This window comes from Monodon monoceros, unplaced genomic scaffold, assembly GCF_005190385.1.
Source record: "Monodon monoceros isolate NGI ecotype Baffin Bay Population unplaced genomic scaffold, NGI_Narwhal_1 Super_Scaffold_11, whole genome shotgun sequence".
Lineage (NCBI taxonomy): Eukaryota > Metazoa > Chordata > Mammalia > Artiodactyla > Monodontidae > Monodon > Monodon monoceros.
In genome coordinates, this window is record NW_021703767.1 from 75,245,001 (window position 1) to 75,257,493 (window position 12,493).

The 12,493-nt window shown below is 46.1% G+C and overlaps 1 protein-coding gene across 1 annotated transcript in view; it reads left to right on the forward strand.

The window, feature by feature from the left end:
* Positions 1–459: 459 nt before the first annotated feature.
* Positions 460–12,493, forward strand: part of MB21D2 (Mab-21 domain containing 2) — a 104,749-nt gene continuing 92,715 nt past the window's right edge. The window contains exon 1 of the mRNA XM_029214325.1: positions 460–701. Within this exon, the coding sequence (XP_029070158.1) occupies positions 491–701 (211 nt within the window). The 5' untranslated portion in view covers positions 460–490. The remainder of the gene's footprint in view (positions 702–12,493) is intronic.

Genomic DNA, 12,493 nt, shown 5'->3' on the forward strand with positions numbered 1-12,493 from the left:
CAGACCTCTGTCATTTATTTATTTTTCTTTCCACTGGGTGCGCTGTCCCTTTAAATGGGGGACGCTGGTGCTGGCTCCGTAACACCGGAGCCGGCAGCTTGTTGATTTCAGCGCTGGTGAATTTCACATTGTTTCCACTTCACTTTCCTCGCCGGGGGAGGCTCGGGTTGGCTCTACAACCGCTACCGCAGTTGCCAGCTAGGTCCAGGGGAGGGCAGAGACCTGCAGCATCTGGGCGGGCGTGGGGCCGCAGGGAAGGGTGTCGGGGCCACACACGCACTCTCGCTGCAGTCCAGATCCTTCTGAAGCCCGGACGCTCGGAGCGCACCGAGCCGGAACCGCCCGCCTAGACGCCCGCCCGCCAGCCCGCCCACGGGCCGGGGTCACAGCCAGGGAGCCGGCGAGGGGAGGAGACCCAGGGGGGCTGGGTGGGGGGGCGGGGGTGGGTGCTGCCGCCGCCGCCGCGGAGCTGCTACTCGGCGCGTTTTGTATGAAGATGGCGGCTCCCACCGCCAGCAAGGCAGCCTCGCTGGGCTGTAACAACAAGCCTGCGTTCCCGGAGCTGGATTTCAGGTCGGGAGCTCGGGTGGAGGAATTGAACAAACTCATCCAAGAATTCACGAAGCACGACCAACGGGAATATGACGACCAGAGAGCACTGGAGATTCACACAGCCAAGGATTTCATCTTTTCCATGCTGGGTAAGGAGGAAAAAGAGGGAGGGATGTGTGTGTGTGTGTTTGTGAGTGTGTGTGTGAGATGGGAAGCGGGGTAAAGAACCCATTCCCCCTTCTCGCGCGCTCTTTCCTTTTTGATTTTCTTCCCGGAGCCGCCGGGTGCCTGGGGTATAACCCATCTCTGTTCCGCCTCTCCCCTTCTTTCTCCGCGGCAACCTGAGCTGCCTTCCCTCCCCTCCCCTCCCCTCCCTACTATACTTTGTGCCGGGTCCCTTTTCCACCCCAGTTCGCTGGCTCTTTTGTTAATTAATCACCGACGGGGGCCTGGAAGGCAGGTGAAGTGTTCGTGGTGAAACGTCTCACTGTTTGGGGGAAGCCCCTGGAAGCCGCGCGGTCCAGGTGAGAACGGGCTGCGCCTTTCAATTAAGGGATTTGTCTCCAAAGACAAGGACCTGCTCCTTCCCAACGCCGAGTCTCGGGTCCTCTCCAGAGCTCGGGGCGCGGAGACAGCCTGGGGCTCTGGCTCGGCGCCCGAGCGACAAGTTGCTCTCTAGTCTCGCTTGCGGCGCGGCGCTGTCAAGCCGGGCCCCCGGTGGCCAAACTTGTTGGGTGTTCCCTGGTAACCCGCTCAAGTAGGCTGGGCGCAGGGAGTTCCTGCAACTTTGATTTGCAAGTAGATTTCGCCTTGAAGCGGTCGGAAGCATTTCCGGTGCTTCTCCGGGCTTCTCGCTGAGCTCGGAATTCCTAATTCCCAGCTCGAAAACGACCACGCTCAGATCATTGACCCCGAGGAGCGCCAGCCCCTTCCTCTTTGTGTGCTGTCTATGCACCGGCCGAGAGAGGTTGTCCTGGGTTTCGAACCCCGGCGACGTCCGAGTTTAGAATAATGCCGCCCCTCCCACCCCCCCAGCCTGGCACCTGCAGTTCCTTACACAGCTAAATGTTGTGTAAAGGAAAATAATTGAGTCAGGCCGGGGAGATCGAACACCTCCCCAGGTGTCCTGTCGTTCGGATTAGTGCTGTGAGTGTCCGCTGCTGGGAGCCTCTCGCGTACTTGCGGCTCCACCAGTGCAACTCTGCCTGAATGCAGTACGTGGCCTGGCGGTGAACACTCCGCAGAACTGGGACTCCAGTGTAGCGCTGCCCCACCGCGTGTCTCTGTGCGCTCGACAAATACATTTGTAGGCAATTTTCCAGGTAGTGGGAAATTTAATTGAAATAGGTCTTGGACCACAGAGGAAGACTGAGCTTTTGCCTTCCTCCTGCCGTCTACTTGGATTTCAGCCGGCTGTCTGCTGTCCTTGCTGGTTCTATCATCGGGTATTTTCTCTCGGTTTGCTTCCTCCCCACAGCCCAGGTTGGGGGTAATACAAATTGTACGTGTTCAGGCGGTGGGTAGTAACGCTTTGGGAAGTTGGATGAAGCATGTTAAAACTTGGGGCTGGATTTTACTTTTTGCTCCACACTCCCCAAGTGTATCCAAGGTTGTGTATGGGGTTGAAAAGCTCTCCATTGAGAGATTCGACCATTCAACTAATATTGAATTAAATGTGGGGTGTGTGTGTGTGTGTGCGCGCGTGCGCGCGCGTGTTTAAATAACTCCCTAACCTTGCGGTGGGAAGCTTACAAGCTTACAAAGCTTTCAGATCTGAAAACCAGCACAGTGATTGTCAGAAGGGTGGGGATACACAGAGAAGGCTCAGAGCAAGTTATTTAAGTTGCTTAATCATGTCCTTTCTCTTTGACGTATATAATGGAAGTCTGCCATTGTGTTGTTATAGCGCCGGCCTCAATTCCAATGTCTCCTGTCCTAGGTCGTTCACTAGGAAAAGGTGCTCGGTCACCATCAGTCAGGATAGTCATGGAACAGAAAATGGGAGGCTGTGGGGAAGGGTAAGTTTAAGTGCCCAGCTCATGAGGAAATCCTGTGCTAACCCCACGGCTGATACGCTGATTTCTCAAAGCCTTTACGAAGGGTGAATTATTGCAGGGTGCTTAATTTATTTTGTATTTAATGTCATGAGTGGCATGGTGTTGACAGGTAAACGAAATTCCCTTTTTATTCATTTTTACCCAGTTGATCTTGCAAGAGAAGTCTTTCTTGCCCCCTGGGAATTTGATGTTTCCACCTGCGGGAGAGAAAATTCGGGAGAATGTTGTTTAAGCCTCTTGCCCCTCTGGACACTAGCAGGCAGATGGCGAAATGAGCTTGCCTGTGTGTGGTGCTGCATTCATTTGTGAGTTGCTTGCTTTCCTTTAATGAGGTGCTGGCTGCTCTAGACAAGTGAAGGTTTGGCGACAGCAAGGGTCCCTGTGTGGATTTACTTTTCCTAAATGGGATTTTCGCTTGGCTTGAAAAAACAAAATCTCTTTTTGTGCACTTTGTTGCACTTGCTGCAGTCCACAGTCTTTCATGAATATGCGAATGATGTGTCTTAATGACCCTCAGCTTGTTAAGGTGTTAACAGGGGTGGCACCAGGCCCTTATTTCTGGGAGCTTTTGGCGGTGGGTGTGAGTCCTCTTGGCTTTGTTCTGCTTCTGGCCGAGCGGCACCTGAGGATTGTCAGCAGCCTGAAAACGTTATCCCCTCACACAGAACGAAATGGCAGAGGAGTTTGGTGCAAACCTCTTTAATGGAGCTGTGGATAACGCTACCTCTGTTTTTAGGCAGCTGGCAGGGGCAGCCACTTTCTGTATGAGATTGTTAGCCTGGACTAAAGCCCCCGCCCACCGGCTTCCCAGATGCTTTTTGTTTTATCGAGATTGGAGGCAACTTTACTACGCAGAAGTGCAAAGTTGTGGTAGGCTGTTGTCATAAACAGTGACCCGTCAGCACGGGGAAACTCCATTGTCCTATCAAAACAGGGGTCTGCATAGTCTGTGGAGTTGATCTGAGCCTGCTACTGGTCACCCAGCTGTCCGTGGCCTGTCCTGACCTTCTCTGCTTGTCTGGAGATTCTGATTCCTTTGGAGGCAGGTATTTGCGGGAGTCATCTAGACTCACTATTTATTTCTCTACACCTTGGTCTTTTAGGAGAATGATTGCTGTTATTATCTAGTTAATATGTGAGAGCCCAGATTGTGGGAGAGGCTGGCAGTGCATAATAAACACCATTTATCAGAATTCAGGGAAACTGCCAGAATTCATTAATATTTTAATAATATTTGCATAATGTCTCTGCCAGCTCTTTTGTTATCTTCATTCCCTGGTGAGGTCGAATGAAGACTGGTTGTGTCCCCATTGAACAGATGCAGAACAGGGGTTATGAAGAAGCTAGAAGAGCCAGGAAGAAATAAGAAGTCGCTTCCCCTTCAGTCCAAATGGTTGGTACCATGGTGTGGTCATTAGAGTAGTTATCACTTACTGACTGCCTTCTCTGTGTCAGGAACTTCACACAACCTTAGGAGTGGTATTGCTTTCCCATTACACACATGAGGATATTGAAATTTACTAGGGTTAAGAATCATCCAGGGTCCCATGGCTGATAAATGGAAGAGATGTTGCTAAAACTCTCTTGGCCCGATTCTAAGTCTTTTTCTATCAAGAACTGAGGTATTAAATCCAGAGGAGGGGCTTTGTTTAAAAAAAAAATTGTCTCTCGTTTCAGAATTTGTTTCTGCTTTCAGCTGTATTAGGGTAATCCAATCAGCATTTGACACGAGTTCTGGAGCAGTCTGAGTTGGAGTATTTTATTCCGTAGAAAGATCATTCGTTTGAATTTCAGGTTAAGACACTGATGGTCATTAGAATAAAATGTTAAAATCTATAGTTCCTGTCTCAGTCTGCCTCTTGCTGGCTAGGTGGTCTTAGGTTTTTCATCCATTAAACACAGATAATAGTATTTTTATCTATTAAACATGGAATAATAGTAATGCACTGTTTCAGAATTATGTGTGTGAATATGAAGTTATTTTGTAAACTGAAAAGGAATGTATACATGATTTTATTATTTAAAGAAATGGACATTGTTAGAAAATCTAGTGAACCTACACTGGAATTATTTCTGCAGCTTCCTATCAGAAAGACTATAGAGAATGATTAGAGGTGACCTAGGAGAATACAGGCTCTGGCTGGAGAGGGCATGATTAATTCCAACCCACATTGCCATTTGTTAAGTTCATACTGTATGCTGGCCCTTGTGCTAGCTACTTTGCATAAATATATTCATGTAATTTTCTTCCAGAAACTTTTTAAGGATACATACCATCATGCCTGTTTTAGAGGTGAAGTAGGTGGTATTAATCCCCCTTTAAAGATGAAACACTGAGGCTCAAAGAGGTCAAGTACTTATGCGAAGATCATACGGAGTTTGAGTTTGAACCCAAGTATTCCTGACTCGAAAGCTCATGTTCCTTCCACTGTGTGGGCAATCAGATTCTATCACTCTTGGGCCGGACAACCAAAAAGGCCCCACCCCGTGGGGAATGCTATACTCAGTACCCTGCTTAGCCTGCACGAGCAGAGATGGTCTCTTTTGGTCTGTCTTTCTTACTTTCATGCGTTCAACAAATATTTACTGAATGTTATACTGTTTGCCAAGCAGTATGCAGGGTCCTAAGGATAAAATAATGAGCAAAAACTTTAATTCATATGAGCCTGTGGAGACCCCTCCCTCTTCTGCTTTGCCCATCAACTTTAAGAGAACAGTTTGCTGACTCTTGTCTCCTTTCAGGCCCATGGTTGTGGTGTTTCTGAGTGCTGTTGGAACTACCATTTTTTTAGGTACTTTCTATATCTACAGAGTAGGCCATTTTGAAGCCCTGTCTTTTGAGTGTTTGAATGTCACTTTTCCTTAATGAATTCATCCAGCAATCTTTACTGAGGGAATTTATTGTGAATCTTTGCTTTGTGGGCCTCCAAGTCTTGGTACGTTCCTTAGTGTTCTGGTCACTAATGTGCTGTGGTATCTGTGTAATGGACATCATCTTTGAAGTCTGTTCCAGCTCTGAAAACATTATGCATCTGGGGCAGGGAAGTCCCTCTGAACATTTATTTTTGCTTCTGGTTTGAGTTGGTTTCAATTCTCCCTCCATGGTTCTGGGCGTTTGCTGCCCTTCATGACAGAAGAGCCCTGGAACCATTGATGATCCCTGGTCTTCCTATGATGCCTTGTTGGGCCACCCATTGGATAATGCATTGCTTGTGATTAGACTGGGTCCCTTTTGTATTCACAGAAATAGTGGAGTCTCTCATGTCAAACTAGGAATTTGTCCTTGAATGTTAGCTCTTTAGATTCTCCTGGAGCTTTTTAACAATTTGGAACCTCTGGTCTTGTTTTAGACCTATTGAATCCGAATCCCTAGAGATCCCCAAACTGGCTGCTCAGCACTCTGACATTCTGTCCCGTGTTAGGCGTGATGTTGTTCGTTCCCTGTCCAGTAGAGCTGCTTGTGCACACAATGAGCTGATCCCAGTTGACTTTTGAGACTAGAACTGGGCTGCTGCGTCTAATGAGCAGATATGTCTGCTGGCTTCTGGTAAAGCTGGAGTCCTTCCCCCTGGGACAGAGACAGGGAGGCACAGTGATTGAGATGGATTATTAGTCTGTTTCCTCTGTGTCAGAGGTTGTAATAGGGTTTCACATCATTGGATCTTTTCCCAAGGACACCATAACCCTTTGAAGTAAAGAAGAATGGAGAACTCTAGGATTAGAAAAATTCAGGAATTTGTCCAAATTTACTAGCAACTAAGTGGTATAGCTGGGACTTAACCAAGGTCAGGCTGATGGAAAACCCTTGCTTTCAACAGTGATACTATTCTGCCTTCTAGAGGGGCAGGAGAACTGGATTCTAGCCCCAACTCCTCCAGTTAACTTGCTCTGTGATTTTGGGCAAGTCACCTAACAGACTCTGAGTCTCAGAGTCTGAATATGTAAGTTGGGGCAAATAATTATACCTACCTCCTGTGTTCAGATGCATTCAATTCTGAAGATGAAGGTACAAAAGAAGGACATTTCTGAGTTCTAGTAAAGCTCTGTTTTGTACTGTGTGGAATGTGTGTTACCCTAAGTCACCTAACCATTTTTGGGCCTTTTTTTTGCCCACTTTCCAATTGTAGAAAATACAAAGAAGAAAGTAAAATCACCTCCAAATTCTAATTACTGTTAATATTTGATGTACATTTTTTCTGGACGTCTATGTTTATACAACACGCTTACGGGCTTCCCTGGTGGCGCAGTGGTTGAGGGTCCACCTGCCGATGCAGGGGACACGGGTTTGTGCCCCGGTCTGGGAAGATCCCACATGCCGCGGAGCGGCTGGGCCCGTGGGCCATGGCCACTGAGCCTGTGCGTCCGGAGCCTGTGCTCTGCAACGGGAGAGGCCACAACAGTGAGAGGCCCGCGTACTGCAAAAAAAAAAAAAAAAAAACAACCACACTTACACCCACTCATACTTACATGCTTGCAGTTTTACATACATAATCCTATTGGATATGTGGGCTTTTTTTTAGTAAATTTATCAATGTGCTGTCATCTACTAACTTTTGGAAAGGAGCTATAACCTGTGTTAAGATGTTTTCTTGCTTCTTTCATTCATCTTTTATTTGAAAAGAAGATACTGTTCTGGAACTTAGAGCACATTCTGTGGTTTAATGGTTGGGGAATGAAGAACCTTCTTGGTGACTTCTGAGGGTTTGGCCATCTCCTTTCAATGTCATCTCCTATTTATGTCTTTGCATGTTCTACATGGTCTCGTAACATTACCCGAATTTCTCACTTTCTTCTTTTGCTTGGGCTGTTTTCTCTATCAGGATTTCTTAACCTGGAAGAAACAAAACCTGTGGAAACAAAAACTTGGAATCTGTGAACTTGATTGGGGAAAAATTACCTCTTTATTTTTATTGACCGCTAACTGCAATATTGCATTTCCTTTCATTATAAAAGTAGGTAACAAACCACAGTAGTATTAGCAGTACCTCTGTTTTTTGCTTTTGTTGCCAATAGAAATCACAGATATTTTCACTTCACATTACAGATATTACAGACATCTCAAAAAGCCATTCACTGCTGCTTTGAAATTATGGGAGATGTTAGACTTGCTGCTAGATTTTATTGAATGCATTAATAAAAAATCACATATGGTACTCTATCACAAATTTGTTTTTTAACTGCATTTTGTGTTTTAATACCAATTTTCTTTGAAGTCCTGTGTCATTTTATCATTCATTTAAATATACTTGTTTTTTTTGCAGGGGTCGCCAGGCTTTTCCAGCCTGTCAAGACATCTGTGTCACAGAAGCAGTTAAGAGTCTCAGCACTCTGACATCTCATCTCTGCTTTGTTTTCTTCTCCCAGCTCAAATACCACTTGACTCATGAAGCTTTCCTATATCTCTCCAATGAGAAAAATTTCCCTTCCCTCTGTGTTCTCCTAACACCTGGTCCCCTTTCATAGCCCTTACCACATGTTCCCCACGCTGTAGGCTAAATAATCCCTGCTCATTTACCTTTGCAGCGCCCAGTGGGCTTACGTAAACAGTAGGTGCCAACAGAGTGTTACGTGACTTCATGCATTTTAAAAGAGGCTTTCTGTGCACAGCTTCTGATTTCAGGCTCTATTTAAGACATGAGCGCTTTCTGACATTGTCTCTTTATGGTTGCTCCCCTCATTAAGCCATATTCCGTCACCGTCTCTGGAGTCAAGAAAATCTTGATCTGATCTCCTCATGTGGTAGGGGAGTTTTTTCCTAGATTCCAATAATAACATCCTTAAGACTTATCATAGGGCAGTTTAAGAAATGTCCCAATTAATTGCTGTAGCTTGTTGACCAAGAGTGGCAAACCGTGACTTGTGGGAAATCCTCCTTTCTTGTAGACCCTGACTTTTCTTCCCTGGGCATCCGGGGTACTTGCGAACCTCCTGCACTCCCACACTTGGGGCTTTAAAGGATGCACAGAAAGCATAAGTCATCTTTCTCATGAAGGTGTTCCTTGTGCTTATCAGTCAACCTCCAGGTGCTTGGATGGCTATTCTGGCATCCTAATTGCAGCAATTATTTATGATTATAAGCTAATTTGCCATCAATACTTTATCTTTGTGCAGTGCTTTATAGATTCAATACACATTAGCATCTGATACGGTGTGGTATTATTCTTTGGACCAGCCTTTGAGAAAGGACCTAGTAACCCCCATTTACAGATGGGAATACTGAGACTCTGGGAGGTGATATGACTTAGTTGGAGGTTATAAAGTAGGTTGTAGAACAGGACTCAACCCAGATCTCCGGTGTCTTCTGCTCCAGCATATAGCCTGCAAAGAGCTTATGGCTTTTCTACCCAGGTATCTTTCATGGTTGCTGGGCTGAGTCTGTGTTCCCAGACCAGGCAAGGGTAGCAGCTTTCATACCTCTCTGGCTTTTCTGCTCTCTACTGGGCCAAGGGTACACAGTGGGTAAGGCTGGCTGAGGGCGGCATGGCTCAGTACATACCCTGTAGGCATGCATTCTCCATGTCTGTTTGTTAGCCTCGCGTATCTGAGGGCCTGTGACAGCATTCACAATGGACTTGGGTGACTACTTGCCAGCTGAGCGATCTCTTTAAGGACAGTTCATAATTATGCCATTATGTGAGGCCCTGTCTCCAGGAAACAGCTATCTGTTTTTCGTCCACTTAAGTGCCTTTTCATGAATTCCCTCTGCACAAGATAAAGAGACAGATTACTAGGGACAGTGCTGCTATGAATAAAGCTGGCACGGCGAGCTGTTGTTCAGTTTGTTTATTTTTTATATTTTTTTTCCCTCAACACAGGAAGACATTAATACTTGTGAGTTAAGTCAGTAGTGGGAGTTGGTGTAAGGCTTGTTGAGGTTTTTGTTTCTTCTAATGAGTATTTGAATATTTACAGTGTGCATAGAATTGAGCATTCATTAGTTCATAAAATTCATTCAACATATGTTGGAGTGCCTACCATGGACTAGTGTAATTACTGTGGTGAAGTTACTGTATTGTAAGAGTACAGAGTGGTGAATTAGAGAAGCAAGGTCACTACCTCATTAAGACTTATGTTCTCTGGGGGATTCAACAAGATTTAAGCACATGAGTAAATAGGGATGTGCGCTTAAAAAAAAATAAAAAGCACAGACCCTTATGATGGAAGGTCATTGGGTAGGATGGAGTGAAGAGTGATAGAGAAGGCCTCTCTGAAGCAGAGACATTTGAACTGGAAAGATAAGAAGGACCTGGCCACCTGAAGACTGACGGAAGTGTATTCAGGTAGGTAGAACATCATGTGCAAAGGCCCTGGGGTGGGTCCATTTGAAAGCAGCTTTCAAGGCTGCTTTAAATTACAGCAAGTCTGATTTGGTCTCTACAAGGAAGAATGGTCTATGTTTGGATTAGGCCCACAGTGGAAGGAATGGGCTGCCTGCCTTGGAATATAGCGAGTTTCCTGCAGGTGGAGGTTTTCCAAGTGGGGCCACCCTTTGGCTAGGCTCTTGTTGATAGCATTCAGGGACTGGAGGAGCGGGAGACAGTGTAGAAAGGTTGGGTTACAGATCCTCAAAAGGCCCTTTGTAGCCATGTAATTCTCTGATTTCACCTCTGATAGCCCTAAGCTAACAACAGTGAATTCTGTATTAGATGGTTTATGCGTCAAACTGCAGTTTTCATGGGAAAATGATAAACCTGTATTTTTTCATCTGGACTTCCACAGTGTACAAAATACTTTCATAGGCATACTCTAGTTTTGACTTCTCACAACAACCATATAGAGTAGGTATTATTATTGTCTCTGTTTTAACATAGGAAGAAACCCATGGTCAAGAGAAGTAACTCACTCAAGGTCACTGAATGGTTGAGGTGGAATCAAATTGAAATCCTTTGAAGTTCACCCCAAATTCTTTGTATTAGGCTGATTCTAGAAACCTCCCTTATCCCACGTCACCTCAGGGCATGGAAGAAGGAGGATTTTGGGTCCAGAGAGAGGCACTGAGGATTGGTAGGAAGAACCAAGCCGATAGATTGCAGGTCTGCACGTGCCTGTTGTCGGTGTGCAACTTGGAAGCACTTATCTGGGCTGCTTCGAGATCACCCTTTTCGCAGCTGCAGCTGTTCCTGATAGCAGCTGCTTGTCCGGATGACGCTGTGATGAATAAAGAAATCTCAACAGTTTGTTCTCAACTGTGCCCTTGGTGTGCGCAGCCTGCTTTAACACAGGCTGTGTTTCTGATCTGGAACAACAGAATCCTGCTGGCATATGGTGCCTCAGGGGCTCACAGCCCAGTTGTGAGAAGGGGCCGTCCCTCTAGATCCGAACCAGGGAGCCAAAGGCCCACCAGGGACTGGGTGGTAAGGAAAGTGTGTGCAGTGTGCCGCGTGGTAGATGCCAGCTGGTTCTTGATGTCAGAGTCAGGGATGCCAGGCAGTAGGGGGCTGCACTGGTGAAGGAGCTCACCTCTCACCTCCCTTGTAGGTGAAACTGTGGCTGCCAGTTTATCACCTCTGATTTGGAATCTGAGGCCCCAGAGAAGGGTCATAGTTCATCCACTACTGTACAGCCAGTTTGGGGGCAGAATCATAGTTAGAACCCAGGTTTCCTATCTACCTGCTGTGTGTGTGTGTGTGTGTGTGTGTGTGTGTGTGTGTGTGTGTGTGTTGGTGTTATTTCTATCATGCCATTTCCAAATAAATTTTCCCTTTGAATGAAAAACTATCTGTGTAACTGAAAATAATAATAACCACACTCAGATAATGTCTTCCATGTTCCAAGGATAGTTCTAAGTGCTTTATACTTTATGTACATTATCTAAATGAATCCTAGCGACAACCCTATGAGGAAGATATTATTCTTATTTACTGATGAGCAATCCAAAGCACAGAGAGATTAAGCAATTTGCCCAAAGTCACAAAGCTAGTGGTAGACGGGCAATTTGAACCCAGGAAACCTAGCTTCAGGCAAAAAATAGCAAATAACTGTGGATCTTTTTTTACATCATTAAGAAAAAAAACCTTTCCTCCTGCAAAGTGGAAATCATTGATGGAATACTACAATTTAAAAAAATATATTTATTTATTTTTGGCTGCATTGGGTCTTTGTTGCTGCACGTGGGCTTTCTCTAGTTGCCAGCGAGTGGGGACTACTCTTCGTTGTGGTGTGTGGGCTTCTCATTGCAGTGGCTTCTCTTGCTATGGAGCATGGGCTCTAGGCACGCGGGCTTCGGTAGTTGTGGCACGTGGGCTCAGTAGTTGTGGCTCGTGGGCTCTATAGCGCAGGCTCAGTAGTTGTGGCACAAGGGCTTAGTTGCTCCGTGGCATGTGGGATCTTCCTGGACCAGGGATCGAACCCGTGTCCCCTGCATTGGCAGGCAGATTCTTAACCGCTGTGCCACCAGGGAAGTCCTGGAATACTACAGTTTTAATGCTGTTAGGAAACTTGGAAGTTAGGTGGCCTGAGTTGCTCCCTCCTCCATTTTACAGAAGTGGAAACTGAGGCCCAGAAGGGAAAGGGAACTTGATCATCCTGAACACTGATTTTACTTTTGGGCAGAGTGGAGGTGAGTTAAATGTCTGGCAAGTGACTGCTTCCTGAGAAAGGTGTTTGTACCTAAGACTGTCCACTCAGTAGCATCTGCTCCCTGGGGAGCATCTGCCTGGGTTTAAAGTGAAGGGGAATCACTTTGAGAGGGCTGTGCTTCTAGATAGGGAACATTTCCCTGCTACAGAGCTGCCTTGTAGTTTGAAGTTTTTTTTAAGCTACTAGGTGAAGAATGCTGAATAAATAACCTGGTGGGCACGCTACTTCTGGTGTGTCATGTTTGCTTTTTGTCTTCTGATTGTTCCTTGTCTTTCTCTCCGGTTCCCCCTGCCACCCACCCCGTG